This window comes from Fundulus heteroclitus, chromosome 21 (genome assembly GCF_011125445.2).
Source record: "Fundulus heteroclitus isolate FHET01 chromosome 21, MU-UCD_Fhet_4.1, whole genome shotgun sequence".
Taxonomy (NCBI): Eukaryota; Metazoa; Chordata; class Actinopteri; order Cyprinodontiformes; family Fundulidae; genus Fundulus; species Fundulus heteroclitus.
The window spans coordinates 17,121,717-17,137,981 of NC_046381.1; the positions used below are offsets into that span (position 1 = coordinate 17,121,717).

Here is a 16,265-nt window from a genome sequence, read left to right on the forward strand (position 1 = left end):
CATGCCACAGCTTTTATTCTGCAGACTAGGTGGTGACTGAGTTTTAAAACCAATGAACGCTTCCAAATGCTTATTTCCCCCCATAAAATGGAAATAAGGAGTCAAAAAGGAATTTAGTAGCGCCTCAGATATGGAATATGCTGTTGTGACCAGTAGAGGGCGCCACAGGACCGCTTCTCCCCATTTCAGCGAGGGAGGAAATATGGATAGGAATAGTGGCTGTTTTATCTTGTAAAGATAAACTGACATAATAAATAAATAAATATACAAAAGAGCTAGATTTATATGTTCCTACATTTAGACATTTTAATGTATTAACATTTTATTTTTAAATCAATTTCGTATGTATGTTTGTAATTGGGCTTAATATAATTTATGCTAAAACTTTATTTCTGGCTTAAGTTTATTTGGATTCTACACGTTGTCAATTTAATGACAAGTGGGTTTTAGAAATATAACCATTGGGCAGATATTGAGCCACTATTTTGAACCTGTTGTCTTTGGCATTTTCCAAAAATAAGACTTACATGGCCACAAATTGCTCAATGGCAAATAATATTTTACTCCACAAGATCCAAAATGCTTTGAAGAACAAACGATCTACTCTTAAAATAATTACCTCAGCCATTTAGAGGGAGAAGTGTAAGGTCTGGAACGGGAAAGGTGACAGAAGTGAGATGAAGCGGACAGATGTGTTGACGGCACAGACCCAATGGTAAAAGTGAATTTTTGCTTTATTATTGATTATGAAAATGAACAGGCACCTAATACATGGAGCTTGCACATCCCAGAACAAAAGTTTTAAATATAAATAACACACCCTTATTAGTGTTTATCACTCACAACCTGCAAACTAAAAGTTCAAAACACATTGGAAAAAAAAAAAAAAAAAAAAAAAGAACCAAAATAATTGTAAGAGAAACAAAACAAAGAATCTTGTAACATTCACTCAAGTTCTAAAAACTGCTGGATGAAAGCCTGGTTTTTCCCTCTCTGCACATTTGCTGTTCTAACTGCATTTACATGTACTTCACAACCTTTTTGTCCTCATAGCATGACAGTCAACAAGAGCCATTATGATGAAAATAAAAATACTAATTATATAGTTTTTGAGATCGCAGCGGCATTATCATCATCACATTCACTCAACTCTGCTAGATCAACCCTGCCTCACCAAAACAACTCAACACAAACAACCCAAGATGGAAAAATTCAAGTATCTTAAGAGATAAACGTTCAATTAGGAATGGAGTGATTGCAGCTTGGATTGACCACAGCTTCTAAAAAGGGAGCTTTGTGATAAATCTTCTGCAAAAAAAAAAAAAAAAAAAGTTCCTAAAGGCCGGAAAGACTAAAAAGTCGTCACAATGTTTTGATGTCGGTATGAAAGGGTAGGGTTTAAAATTGCATGCATCCCCACGATAAAACTACTAACTTCTTGATTTTTTATTATTTATTTCTTTTTGTACCAACGTATGTCTGCGAACTAACTTCCAGAGAAATAAAGCACTCCTTTCATCATTCAGCCAGAAACTAAACGCATCCTCTGTGGTGTTCTGTCGCATTGTCAAACATTTTAAAGACCTATGTACAATATTTTAAAACATAACAGTCTCTTTTGGTGAAAATATAGTTAAATTCAAAATATTTAATAGGTATCTTTTAGAGGTGATCTCTTTATTGAAAAAGTACCTGAGCCAAAAGTCTGACAAGGAGGAGGGGGGTGGGGGGCATCACAAAAGCTTTCTTTACAACTCCTTTTTCGTCATTCATTGCTGCTCTGGAGATCAAACGAGGATTTAAATTAAATAACGAATATCAAAAAAAAAAAAAAAAAAAGAGAAAAAAAATAATAATATCATACTGACCCTTCTAAACAACCCCCTTTTCCAAAGTATCAGCTAGTCAGAAAAAAGTACAAAAGCAGATTTAAAATCAAACGTTTCAAAGACAGAAAATTAAAGCATGTTAATTTAAAAAGTACATAAATATATATCATTGTACATATAAAAATGAATCAATGTTCTCTTACAGACATTCTTTAAGGAGGAAGAGAGGGTGCGGCGCGTCTCGACGGCTTGTGACAACTGCCCCAGCCTTCAGAGATGTGCACCGAGGTCCTCCGATGACTCCAGAGGCGTCGCCCCGTCCGTTTTTTTTTTTTATCCCCATTTGTACCGCAGGAGGAAGAACGGAAAGCAGGTGTCCAGATGGAAGATGAAGAAAAACGGCGCAATCTTGATACAGTGGTTTCAGACAACAGCGTAGTACAGTGTGGCTGCATGTCATGGATAACGTACGAATAGTTCCTTTTCAAACCAGATCCTTTCACAGTGCATAAGAAAAATAATAATGGAGGAAAAAAAACAAACAAACAAACAGATGAAGCACTTTCTTGGGGCTTGATGGTCAGAACCCTTCTAGAGGACAACATCGGGGTTTCTCTACAGGCCCAAGCATGCGTCCATCAGTCGGTATTGCACAACACAAGTACCTTAAAATGCGTCCACACACACACACACAAAAACAGTAATAATCGCCCAAACTGGAAATTTTAAATCGTCTCCCTAAAAATCTGCCTCTTGCTGCTTTTAAATCCTGTTTGCCAAAAACAATACGTCTTGGGGTTACTTCTAAATCTTCATTTATTTCCATTTTCTATAATACAACCAACTAAAACATGCAAGCTGACTGCCTGCTCTGGAAAAAAAAAAAAAAAAAAACGCAGCCAAGAGCCTCCAGCGCACGGTGTCCGTTATTCCAGTCAGAGTTCAAAGACTGAATGATTAAAAAGTGCTTTATGTAGGTCAGTAGGACTTCTTTCTTCTACGATTATTACAAAGTTTGTACATTAGCATGTATCATCTGCGGAAGAAAGAAAGAAAAAAACGTTGAAGTTGGGCCGTCCGTCTCCAAACTGGGAACAGAAGGACAAGCTGTGCAGGTTACTCACCGTGATACCACCATTTTGTTTTCTTTGGATTTTTGTTACATGTTCTTACATAAAACGAGTTATCAGGTGGTCGTCTCTGCAGAAAAAGGGAGGGGGAAATGTTTTAATTGATGGCGAAAGGAAACATGACGTGTTGCGTTTCGTCTCCCCAGCCCGGTAGACGTACCTTTTCTTTGCAGCTGGACAACATGCTGATAATACTAAGACAAACTGATTGCACGGAGAGCGCTGGTGACCAGTCTTCCGTCAGAATAGATAGACAGATGTGACCGTTGCTATACACGTGTGGGTGGACAGGTATATTCTCTCCTGTGAACATTACCTGCACAATTAAAGAAACAAAGACATCAGGGGTTTATTGAGAGAAGGCACAGAATACACGACAACAGAAAGTGAAAGGTGACCCAACTGGGAACTCATGGTAAAATACGCAGGATCCTGAAAAAAAGTATTCATACCTCTTGGCACTTTTACATTTCCATACATGTTAATGACACTATATGCGACAGACCAACACAAAGTAGTGTTATAATACATGGGTTTTCAAAATAATTCATCTTCCCATCAACTTAGCCGCCCCTGCAGAGGAAATCTCCACACAGCATGGGGCTTCCAAGTGTTTATGTCTCCCATATGGTTCCTAAAAACTGGACTTATCATGGTTTTCCTTTAACAAAAGGTTTCCACGTTGTTACTATTCCATTAGGGCCAGATTTGAGGGCTGCAATATAACTAGCTGGTCTTTTCAACCAGTTCTAAAAACCCTTGAATTTGTTTAATTTACTTTGCATCCAGTCTGCATGTGCAGTATGCGGATCAGTCGATGTTTCTTGTGTTTCATGCATGATGCCTGTGGGCCCCATCACATAACATTGACAGTTTATTCATATTTATAATGTTTAAAGTTAGCATTTCAGTTAGCATTCACACTGATCAAATGCAGAGTTCCCGTTTATGTGTAATTTGATTGTAATGGAAGCATGCAAATCTTACATTTATGCACGACTACCCACTTACATTTAACAAATTACTTTTGGGAACACAGTTTTTACTGACAGAAAGCTAACCCCACATTTGAAACTGAATAACATGATTATGCGTTTTTTTAAATCCTTCCAGTCTGGATCCCGTATTCAAATCGTGCAGTTGTCAGAGAAAACGTGCGCCGTTGTGGTGTCCACAAGCAGCAGAAATGCAGCAACATGTTTCCGTTTTTACCAACAACAAAGAAAACGCCATGTGCAGGTAGTAGTAAAATGCCATTAATTACGTCAAAAAGTTGGGGCGATCATTAGAGGGCGCCACTGGTCTACTTTCCAGTGTTCTCATTTTTCATTAAAAGAGGAATACTAAACAGTTAAAAAAACTCCAGAAGGTTAAAATGTCAAATGCTTTTTCTTATTATTCTGTTGGCTAACTAAAGTTGGCGTACATGAGAATTAAGGCAGCTTTACTAAAAAGAGACGAGAGTTGAAAATCATGATACATTTTAAAGGCTGTTTTTAATTAAAAACAAATATTTAAAAATCAATCAATGTGAACCTAGTGTTTAGAGAGTGAATTTAGTTCAAAATGTTCAGATTAGGAGCAATGAACAAGTGCTGAGTTGTGAACTAGTTCTTGTTGAGGGTTAACTTGCACTGGGATGAAGGCCAAGTGGTTTTCAGCTCAGGGTTTTATCGTGTTTTATATCACTAAGGTTTAGGATTGGCTGACAGATATCTGAAAATGTAGCGTTTTCTGACCCATTAGAAAAACAATAATGATAAACATTTAGTTTATATACACCCGTGTGTTGGAAATTAAGCTAGCAGCCGAGAGCCGCGTGTGAGTTTGCTGCTTTAACATGTTTACTGTGGCCGGCCTAAAACCCCTGAGAAACTTCCAGTCTTGTTTACCCAAAATCAACATTAGGCAAATAACATTTAATGACAGTAAAACACAGAAAATCCTCACAACAATGCTACAATCCAAGATGTTAAAAAAGCCAGCGTGAAGACCTAAACAGCTTATACGATTCTATAATAAATAAGAAACTCATTTCTAGAAAGCAAACAAGCTGATTCATTGCAGAGGGTTAAGTGGAAGCTGAAGTTTGTGAGAGAAACGGAAGCAATGGACTGAAACATTATTAACTAGGGTCCAGGAGGCCAGCAGGAATCATTTATAACATAAATGGCCTTCAGTCTGGAGGAACCGGACCAAAATGCAGCACAGGCATCATCTAAGCTATTATTGACGTCTATGTTTTTGTTCTCTATTGCTTAAACACTCGAGAATCAAAGCACCATCTAATATTTATAGGATTAACAAGCATTTAATCATTTCCTGTAAAAGCCGATTAGGCAAGAGTTAATAAAAGACATGGGGCATAGGCTCAAGTGCTTTAGGGACATGAGAACATGTCTACTCTTCCATCACAGACGTGGCTTCAAGACCCAATTTTTAAACTCAAACCGCTCTAAAAATGGAGACTGGTTCCTGAATAACACAATAAGACTGTTCACCGACTTACCTGAGGGGAATCAAAAGGATATCGACTACTAAATTTGAAAAGCAGCTGAAATTTCTCTCCTTCATACAACGTGCCAGATGCGCCTTCCATATCTACAATCCACCTAAAAAACAAACAAAAAGCAGGCGCAGTGTTAAAATATGTCTGGAATCTCCTTCAAACACAATGATTACAACAATCCTCAAGGCAACTAAAGATAAACACTGGGGAGGTTAAAAAAGGGGGAGTAAAAACAGGTTTGAAGAATATTTAGAATTGGGGCAACAAATCTGAGCTAAAAGGTTCAAGTTTTCTTCTGTTTATTTTTTATTTTTTTCCAGAACCACGCATTCTCCAGGTGTTAAAATCAGAACCAACATGTGCAAATCTATGTTCTTGTGAAGGAAATTAAGTGTATTTAGTGTGCAGTAAAGAACTGAGAGGACCGTAGCAGCACTCATGTCAGCGTGCGCCAAGGAGACAAAGTTTGGGGTTTGTCCTGCTACTTTGGTTAATTGTTTGCAGAGAAGCAGACTTTCTCCCTGATGCATGAACATGTCGAGTACTGCCAGATAAACACGAGCCCCTCTTTAGGGACAACTTGGACAACAAGGAAAAAAAGTCTGCAAAATACGGTACATTTTTCTAGAGGGTTGAAAGTATGGAGGCCCAACACTGAAAATTAAAAATGAAAGTGGAAATATGTAAATGGTCAAATAAACAAATACACTTAAAATAAATCAGAAATACTTTAATAATCCTAGAGGGATTAAACAATTTAGCAATAATTTAATGTAATTGTCTATGACTTAAAAATATCCAATATATTTACCACATGTTTTATAATTTAATTGACCTTCATATGTTTTTTCCTCCATTTCCAAGATATTCATTCAAGAACTTTTAAAGACCATGAAGAGCAATATTGTAGTGATACATTTATGTTTCTACTTAATTTTAATCCTGTAGAGAATTGTCCCCCCCTACTTTTTTGCACTAATCAAGAAAATTAAAAGTTAAGTTTGTCATAATTTTGTTTGCACTTAACCATAAACGACTCTTAAACAATGTTGCCAGGGTCTCAAAAATGTTATTAAATATTGAGTATTTTTCTTAATACAAAAATGTCTAATTAAATTTTGCTACTGTGACAACCCTATTATCCAGATGATGGAAATTCCCAGGTCAAGAATTAAAAAAAAAAAAAAGAAAAAAAAAAAGAGCACCAATTTGTTTTCTTAATGCAGTAAGTTGTACAAGCAACATATAAAGTTGGAGTCGACATGGATTAATGAGTGATTAGGCAAGTCAAACAAATTTTAGCAAGGCTAGCTGTGATAGGTGAGATATAGATAAGGCTTGTAGATGTATATTTTTTATCCGTTTGTTCTTTAACTGTGTAAGTAAAGGCATCATAGTCACAACAACCCAGATAACCTGGTACTTACAATCAAAAATTGTAACATTGGCTTTTCTGAGCTTTGCTTTACTTCAAAGTCTGCAATCTATATTATCTGGAGAATGAAAATTAGATTTGCAGGAACACCAGACTAGTCAAAGACTGGTTACCTGTAACAAGTTATACCAATGTTTACAAAATATTAAGGTTTCAATACGGCTAATATTTTTCTTAATAAAGATGCCAGAGAAAGGGATGCAGGGTTTTTTCTGCTTTGTAGAACATAAAATAAAAAGTACTGCACTTCCCCCACCTGTTGCTGAACACTGATAGTCAGCTGGCAAACGAAGGCCCTACATTTTACCTCTAATTCAGCTGTATGGAAAGATTTATGGTCAAAACAAATACACAGTTTTGTTTTTTAGGAAGTGATTTGCCTTAAGGTAAAGCTGTTAAGCAGCTGACTGCGGACTGCCTGCCACAGCAGATAGCCTGACTAACAAACCAGCCGATATTAGCTTGTATACTTCAAGTGTAAAGAGCTGAATAGCAAAAAATTATATTTTACAAAAAAACACAATTTAGTTTGTTACATAATTTTGCTTTGGTATCAAAACCAAAATAACGCTAAATGTTACAGTATTAACTAAAAAATTATTTTTCATTTTCGCTGAAGTTACTGCAGTTCTGTTTAAAATGTAAATTAGTAGATCATGGCTGAACATTTTTATTTAAATACTTATTTAATAAGTTTCAAACTCCACACAAACACTAAGAAAAATACTGGAACCCCGATCCCAGAACATGTTTTGAAGCCACAGCAAAAAAATATGATTAATTACAAAATGACAAACGTAACTTAATCAAGGCAGAAGTAACAGGCAGGAGACAATACAGCCCTCATTTAGAGAAATATTTAAATGCAACTTCCTCATGTGGCAAAACATCAGACAAGATAGCACTAAGTATAAGTGTTAATATCCTCTATGGTAGTATGTACCTCTGATTTAGTTGTGCAGTTAGCTGATTTTATTAGAATTGCTTATCTTTAGTGTGCCACTGTGTACTTCCGTTTGCTTGTTAGTTTAATGATGACGCAACTACACTCGACTACAGAGCGAAAAATAAAGGATTATTCTTTAAAAAAAAAAAAAAAAAAAAAAAGTGTTTCAAAACAAACATGGATCTGATGCATACAAAACATTTTACAGTGTAAACAATTATCTGGTCCATGCCAACATACTCAGTAGCAGCCCTGTACAACTTCTGTCTTTCTAGTCATTTTGCTAAATATTTTATTTAGGGATCAACTACAGCAGCAGGGTAGGTTGCTACAGTTTTCTGCCTTTTTTGTGCTCCAATTGTCATCTTCAGTCTGGCTCCACCATAATCTCTCATCATTATCTTATCAAAAGCTTATCGCCCATACAATAATAAGCTTTTAGGAAGCCCTATACCATTGGTTCCCAAACTATGTGCTGTGGGATTTTGTGACAACCCATACATTTTATGGTAATATACAACTAAACAATAATTATTATTTTTTTAATGTACTATTAGTATTTTGCATGCACTCATTTCATAATGCAAACTCTATACCTAAAACAATTATTTAAAAAAAGATCCTCAAAGACAATCCTGTATTTCACTGTCCGCACCGTTGTGCAGGCAGGAATTATAAGACTGAAACATTAAAGGCCGTAGGACAACATTGAAAGAGAGAAAGAGGCAAAATGGAGCGCTTGTGCGAAACTGCAGACAACCCACCATCGACAGAAAAGAGGAAAAGAAAACTGTCAGCAGACCGTATCATGAAAGTTATCTCTCTTATGGCTTCAGTTGGACTGGGGATGTCAACGAGTGCGTCCTCTGTCAAAGCTAGCTAACGCTATCATGGTCAAACCTAGCTAATGCTAACATGATTCCAAGCAAGCATGAAGAGGCACTTGGAAACCAAACATCCGTTCCATGTTGAGAGAAACTTGGCATACTTTAAAAAAGAGCACGGGATTTGAACCAGAGGCAGCAAGTCCGTTTGTTGGATTGTGTGGAAGTGTCTGAAAAGGCAATGGAGGCTAATTACATGCTAGCGAAGCTTATTCCAAAGCAGAAGAAGCCTCACAAATAGACACTCATCCTTCCACGCTTGCTAAAGGGAATCGCAGGTGTCCTCCACACAGAGGTACGTTGGCTGTCACGGGGGAAAACATTTTATCAGCCACAGACAAGATTCGGGGGTTTATGAACAAAATTATCGTGTGGCGCGAGGCTTTGCAACATGGCTCCATGGACAAGTTCCCGCTGACATCAGCTGCGCCACAGGCAGCGAGGGAGCGTATTGTATATGCTGAACACCTTCTGGCCTTAAAAGAGACGTTTGAGCGCCAATTTCCACGTGTGGCTGACATCGAGGACTATGACTGGATCCGAGAACCATTCAACCAGGAATCATCAACAGAAAGGCTCACCATGAAAGCGAGGACAGCGCAAAGCTCCACGTGGACCGCACACTGAAACTCAATTTTAATGAGCTCCCATTGATTGAGCAACTTATTTTCCCCACTACCTACCTGTGTGAGTTAACTCTCTCTGCTCTGATTTACATGGAGAACAACAGGAGGTCACGGCTCTCTGTTGAACAGGACTTGCGAGTGGCCCTCTTCTCAGGGCCACCGAAGATTTAAAAAAAATCTGCGCACTCCAATAGGCACATGCATCTCATTAATGTGTAATTAGAAAAAACATGTAAATATTTACAATAACACGTTTAAATACTGCTTCAAAATGTGACGTTACTAATTTATAGGTCACCACCATGAACAGCTTCCTTGCATTGACAATTCTGTGCTGAATTTTTGTGACCCGTCTGTTTTAAATGGGTGTGTTGCTGCTTTGATGAAGCCTAATTTGATAAAGTTTCAAGTGAATTTTTGAAATGTTTAGTTAATAAATATTTCATGAGTGATATAATTGTCTTTGACCAATTTTATTCAGCATTAGTAAATAATTACATACATTTACAGATATTTTACAGGATATTAGTGATAACACGTGTTATAAAAGCCATTTTGAACAATGGGTGTGCAGATTAGGTGCTTAAAGAGCCACTTCATCTCCACTATGAGCAGAAACGATTGCGCTCTGCCTCACGTAGCCTCTCATTGGGTGGGCTGTTTACTGGGCAGGGGCAGAATGGTCATGTAGGGGGCGGGTCATGACCGCACTTGATTTTGATGACGGAATAGCATCATAACAGTTAAAAGCTAAAAAATAAATAAAATAAATGGATTTTGCATGATACAGGTCTTTTAATACTACCAGAACCACAGAAGCATCAAAAGCTTTCAGCCTGACCCCAGTGACATTGAATATTTATCTGAGTTTTGACAATGGTTTGGTAATAATGTGATACTCCATTGATTTGGAGGACAAAATCCATTTCACTTCAGAGGCCCAGCTACAGGACTGTGCTGACAGAGCTGGTAGTAATTTAATCCGGATCTGATGGTAGCAAAACTGTCTTTGTGCCTGTAACACAGGCATGAAAAGGTTTAGCTCATAAACTGTTTATCATCAGCAAAGTTTCTCCTTCATAACCTACATAGGCTACTTCTGTATACTATAAAGTAAATTGTAAAAGTTTAAAACAGCTTGTAATTGTTTTAATTAGTGAATGGACATAAACGAACACTAGATTATCGTAAAACAGAATTCAGATTAACTTGCATCTGCGCTGGTGTTTTAGTCTGAACACAATCAGACTCTCATTGAAGGATCAGCCTCTGAAATGATGCGACTCTCTTCAAGCTGCAGAGTTATTAACTGGACCACTTGATTAAAAAAAAAGTAATAAATTCAAAAATCTGTGTACAACGCTACTGAAATGAACCCTGGTCTGTCATGCTAGTGTCTTAATACATGTAAATGTATCAAGCGACTAAATGTTTCCGTGATGTTACAGAAACATCAGACCTGCCATGTTCTTTGTGAGGCATGATAAACCCCCCCCCCCCCTTTTCATATTTATTTTGAATATTGTATCTTTGTTAAGGTCTTTGCTTCATGAAAAAAAAAAGTTTTCCATTTATGCTATTCTGAAGATAAAATGTTTATGTTTAGTAAACATTAACTTTTCTACATTTATACAATATGTCTGGTAATTGTGTGTCAACCAGATTAGATTTGTTTGCAATTGTTAGATAAATGAAAATATAAACTTAAAAAATAAGAAAAAACAAAGAATACATCTCTGGGAATTCATTTTTAACACTACAGACAGACGGTGACAAGAGCACGACAGTCTGTTTGTACATCAGGAATACAGATGGGAAACCCAATAGATTTAAATTTAAAGACAAGCAAAAAGCTCCTGAACACAACATACGTCTGCAGTGGACATGGCGTCAGTGATGTTTACAATGCAAAAATCACTGAACCATGCCTGGCATGATCCTGTAAGAGCAGAGCCAAGGACAAAATGCTCAACATGATCAAATTCACTTTAGTCTGCTTATAATGTGACCCATCCAACAAAAACAGAAAAGCTGTAACATTAAACCATTTGGATAAATAGCAGGGTGTGTGTGTGTGGGGGGGGGGGGGGGGGGGAGATACATTTTTAGGTAGCATTTTTCTTATTCAAGTGGATCTAATTATGCCATCAAGCCAACTATGGCGTGATAATCTAATGAGCAACAAAGAGACAGAGTGTACCATAAACAACAGCTACCAAACTGACAACATATCTTCACCCCATATGGCACAGAACTGTCTACTGTGACATTTCCTCCGTTCCGTCTGGATAATGTAGGTTTCATTGTTAAGCGGGGGGGGGAAAACGCTTCCCTAACTCAGGAAAGGCAAATCCCCCGCTGCCGTCAATCACTTCACCCTAGATCCAACCCTAGCAGAGACTGTTCAACCTCGGAGCCACAAACAGAGACACACCCAGACATACCAGCTAAAAACTGTGATGCAGAAGGATAACAAGATCCAGATGAACTGGTTAGGAGACTTTTTAGTCATGCAAAACATTCATCGGCTTCATTGTCCAGGTGTCTGTTATATAACAAGGGAACAGCAAAAACATACAAGACTTTCATCTGTACCAGACATGCTAAAAACTTCCACTTAACCCCTGATCTCTTAGCAAGCATGGGTCAAAATACTCTGTATGTTCGCGCTTTTGGAAGAATATTTCCAGAGGTAAGACCACAGAGATCTGCCCTTTTATTTGTTTCATCCTGAGAACAAAAAAAAAAAAAAACAAAAAAAAAAAAAACATCCTAATGTCAGCAGATTATGCAGCAGTCGTCCAGCTACTATTACCTACTTAGTTTCAAATGAGCAGTCATGTTTGCCATTATTTGCTCCTCGCTGAGCAGGTGTGACGTCAGCATATTTTGATCCGGTAGCGATGCTCCTTCAAGATTATTTGAACAAGCCAGCAACTTTCAAAAAAGGCAAAGTCGCAGTTGTAAAGGAAAAGCAGGAAAAGCAAAGAAATCCTCGGAAAGTTAACGAGTTTTCAAATTCAAAACCAAAATGATTCACACAGCGACAGCCTCCACAGGGTTTTAGGGCAGAAACGCAGAGAGAGGGGTTAGCGTCGAGCAGCCTGCGCTCCTTGTTACCCAAGCCGAACTCGTGAATGCCGACCGTTGAATATTTCATTAGAGTGGATGGCGACACTGAGCATGAGAGACGATCTTCTGAGGGGCCAGAACTGCCCATCGCTGGAATGACCCCCATTCTCCAGCTTACCTCCAAACCTTATTTATGACACAAATTAACCTCCTCTCCACCCATGAGCAAAGCACCAGCCTTTCATGGTATTCAAGCATTTTATAAAAAAAAAAAAAAAAAAAAAAAAAAAAAAACTAGCTAGGAGTTCAGGAAAATATTAGTATTGATCTGGAGAATGAAATCATTGTGCAGTACTAAAAACAAGCAGGAGGCACAGATACTTACTGTGTGATGGTGTTCTGTACACTTTTCTCATCGAGCGTCATTCCTGGGGGCGGATCATTTTGCAGGGCCAATAATTCCTTTTGTAGCCTTTTCTGTTGAAAAAAAACAAAAAAAAAAAACAATGTTTATGTTCACACCTCAGTCACAATATGGCCCTCCAACTTGACTTCATGGAAAACATAGTAGAAAAGGACATGTTGAGTCAAAACAGAAAGCCATATAAAATATGCTTAGTCATATAAATGATTACTAACTTTAATAATGTTAACAGCAAATATTGTAATGGAACAGCCCTTTTAATGCTAAATATGGTCCAGATAGTTTGTAGAATGACAAAAGTTTTAGGTTTAAAACTAACTCGCTTAGCAGATTTACTAAAAAGAATATATCCAAATATTTACAAAAATGTATGTCTATAAAAAGTTAACATGATGAGTGTGCGATATAACGCATCAGCCTATTTATTATTTAAAGAGGTTGAAAGTAAATGTATAAAGAGATATCGGATACTGTAAAAGATGACATTAGGGAAGAGATAGAGCCGCATAATACACTGAAATTACATCAGCATCATCTAAATATCAATAGTCGCAACACTGCAATTGCAAAGAACAGCTTGGATTCAATATTTAGTGGGCTATTATATTTCAAGGGCCATCCACCCAACAATACATTTGGTCAGCTAGATGGGCTCCGACTGCACTTAATGCACCCACTTGGTAGAGATTTTAGTGACAGAGACACTAAAGCTCAGAGGGATGAGGACATCGTGAGAGAAATAAAAAAGAAGCGTGAGGAGAATGTGCGTCAATCCCAGCCGAGTTCCTCGCGTTAACGTTCAACACCAACAATGCAGAGGCATGTTTTCCTGATATCGAAGTTATTTATTTTTAATATTTCAACTGGTCAATCCAGGCCTAGATCCTTAGGAAGGTTCTGAAAAACGTGGATCAGTTGCAATCAGATCTACAATTAAGTGCTCTGACATGAGACAGTAGGTGATTACTTATAGGTTGGTCCTAAACTCTTTAGGAGGTTTGGACACCCAGAATATTTTTTCCCCCCTTCTTTTAAAAATCAAAACATTATCAAGAGTTGCCGTAATCCTACAAAGACAATGGTCCTCTTCTTTCTTTTCGTGTAATGACAAAGGGCTGCACAATATATCACAAATATATTGTCACCCTACTATCAGTACGTGCAACGCCAATATCACAAAGGGCTCTTTGGTGCATGATAATTGTTGGCTAATTTACTTTAAGTGGTATCAACTTGCATTTCACATGCCGACGCAATATTTAACCCATTGGACAAAGACTTACAGCAGCAGATGCTCACACCAAACAGAAATGGCCCCAAATGCTAAAGATCACTGAGTGCTGGAAGCACAGATGTGAAAGAAAATAAAAGAAGACACCACTGGAAGGTTTAATAATATCATACAGCCCTAAATAATACCATTGACTTGGTATTACATTGTTGTGGTATGATAAAACTGGGGAAAAAATAAATAAATGCCAAGGTTTCAAAGTTTTCACTCCGGAAAATTTAGAAACTTACATGTTTATGATCTAATTTCCAAATTTAGAAGTGATTATTGCCACAAGTATAACCAGCTAATATTGATTAATTGTGCAGTCTGCTCGAGCAGAATCTGCAGCTGGCTCCTTAACACACAAGCCCACGTGAAACTGTAGTTCCAATTCCAGCATGATCTTAACAGGAGTGATGGCTGACACACCTTTAGTTTCTACACAGGACTGTGTGTGTGTTTGTTTGCAACTAGAAATATTTCCAAACGACCAAATTTGTCCTTTTATAAAGAACTGAAAAGGGTATTAGCTTCCTCACCCCCTTCCCTCCAGCCAGCTGACCAGCAGTGTGCAGCAACACATGACAAGAGTTGAGAATAGCAGAACTGCTCCATAGACACACAATCCAGTCCATTCAGCATATTTTTAGCATCTTATTCAAAGGACCGTAAACTGTAGGAAGGAACATTTTTATTTCTATTTTAAAACCCTGGTACCAGTAACCGCCCTTTGCCTAATCTGTCCTGGCAGTGAGTTGGTAATAAAGTAAATAAGTTAGTAGCTAGATCAATCGGTTTACATTCATGGGACACAAACACTAAATAAATATAAGCCTTGGTTGTTGTTTTGAAATTGCTTCCTTTAGTTTAGTTTCTAATGTGCATCTATGCATTTGTAGCCAAGAGGCAGGGGGAACAGGACCTTACATCATGATATGGGACACAACTTATAAAAACACGTTAAAACAATCCGATTCAAATACAGCGTTAACGCTTGGGAAGCCGTTAGAACAAATAAGTAATAACTGCAAATTAACGTGTTTAAATGTAAAACTCGCTACAGTTTTATTTTTTTTCAGTCAGTTAATTTACGTGCTGACTGAAAAAAAAAAAAAGAAAAAAAAATCTCTCGACTTTTTCTTTTAAAGCTATTGTCTGTTGGCGATGCACCTGTTCGGGTCCGCGCCTGAAACGGCATTTAACTGCGCACCGCGTCGTTAGCAGCCTGTGGAACAGGTCGACCAAACAAACCGAACCAGAACCACTTTCTCCAAAAATACCCAGAACCCAGATTCCGTGAAATTAGCCTCCCAGGTCCTTACGAGGAAAAGCCACAGGCAGGCATCAACACGTAGTTCCAGGGCGAGCTACTTCCCCAGCTCTCCTCGGCTTGCCGTGGGTGATGATGATGATGATGATGATGAGCTAGTAGTGTTGCTAGCAAAGACCAAAAGCTCCGAACCTGGGTAGTTCGGGGACACATTTCACGGCTTCCACCTCCTTGTCAGCGCTGTTTGTTTTGACGAATACACGTAAGCAAACCAACCGGCCGTCAACAGCCGAGAAAGACCGAAACGAAGCGCCGGTAAACGACAAATAACCGCTCGCTGTCAATTGTATCCTTACCTGCATCGACGCCATGATGGAAACCCCCCCTCCCTCTCTGCATCAGCGCAGAGTGGAGGACGGTGCGTCAGGCGGTCACGTGACGGGAGAAGTTGTTTTGACCGACCGCGAGGAGCAGTTCTCGTTGTTGCGCCTCCGCCCAGCTCGCGGCTCTGTCGCTCACGGAACGTGACGCTGGTGTAGAGATGCAGCAGGTACTTTCGGTGAGATTAAAACAAAAAGGCACGCGGAGTTAAAAGGCCGCTGTTCACGTGACACAAGGCGCCGGCCAATGACCGCTGCTGAAGGGGGGCTTAACCTGTTTATGACATCATGAGACAAGTTAAATGTTAATTTGTGCGCAGCTAACAACCCAACCCAAATAACAATAGTCCCATAGTGTTAATCACTGCGTGTAATTTGACCAGCGACCTCCTTTGTTATAGGCTTAATTTTAAATAGGACCCCGCTTTTAAGGTCGTTCTTTATACTGATTCATCCGAATAAATTTCAATATCAGTTGAAAAGTTCG

The 16,265-nt window shown here is 38.3% G+C and overlaps 1 protein-coding gene across 3 annotated transcripts; it reads right to left on the reverse strand.

The window, feature by feature from the left end:
* Positions 1–716: 716 nt before the first annotated feature.
* flj11011l (ubiquitin conjugating enzyme E2 W) lies at positions 717–15,953 on the reverse strand. Of its 3 annotated transcripts, none has more exons than XM_012857370.3 (6): positions 15,755–15,953; positions 12,817–12,908; positions 5,469–5,571; positions 3,120–3,275; positions 2,954–3,029; positions 717–2,865 (listed from the first exon to the last, which is right to left on the reverse strand). In XM_012857370.3, exons 1-6 carry the CDS (start codon positions 15,767–15,769, stop codon positions 2,852–2,854), a joined length of 456 nt encoding a protein of 151 aa, XP_012712824.1. In that variant the 5' UTR covers positions 15,770–15,953; the 3' UTR covers positions 717–2,851. The 3 variants fall into 3 exon arrangements, with proteins under 3 accessions (XP_012712824.1, XP_035981407.1, XP_012712825.1); XM_036125514.1 differs by lacking the exon at positions 15,755–15,953 and adding an exon at positions 15,591–15,626; XM_012857371.3 differs by lacking the exon at positions 15,755–15,953 and adding an exon at positions 15,451–15,548.
* Between the last annotated feature and the right edge of the window lie 312 nt (positions 15,954–16,265).

Excerpts from the sequence above, each read along its gene's own strand:
- flj11011l (XM_036125514.1), bottom strand. The coding sequence starts at position 15,611 with ATGTGTCCCCGAACTACCCAG. Across the intron at positions 12,909-15,590 it reads TGTGTCCCCGAACTACCCAG|AAAAGGCTACAAAAGGAATT; the intron begins GTTCGGAGCTTT and ends TTTTTTCAACAG. Across the intron at positions 3,276-5,468 it reads ATCCTTTTGATTCCCCTCAG|GTAATGTTCACAGGAGAGAA; the intron begins GTAAGTCGGTGA and ends TTAATTGTGCAG.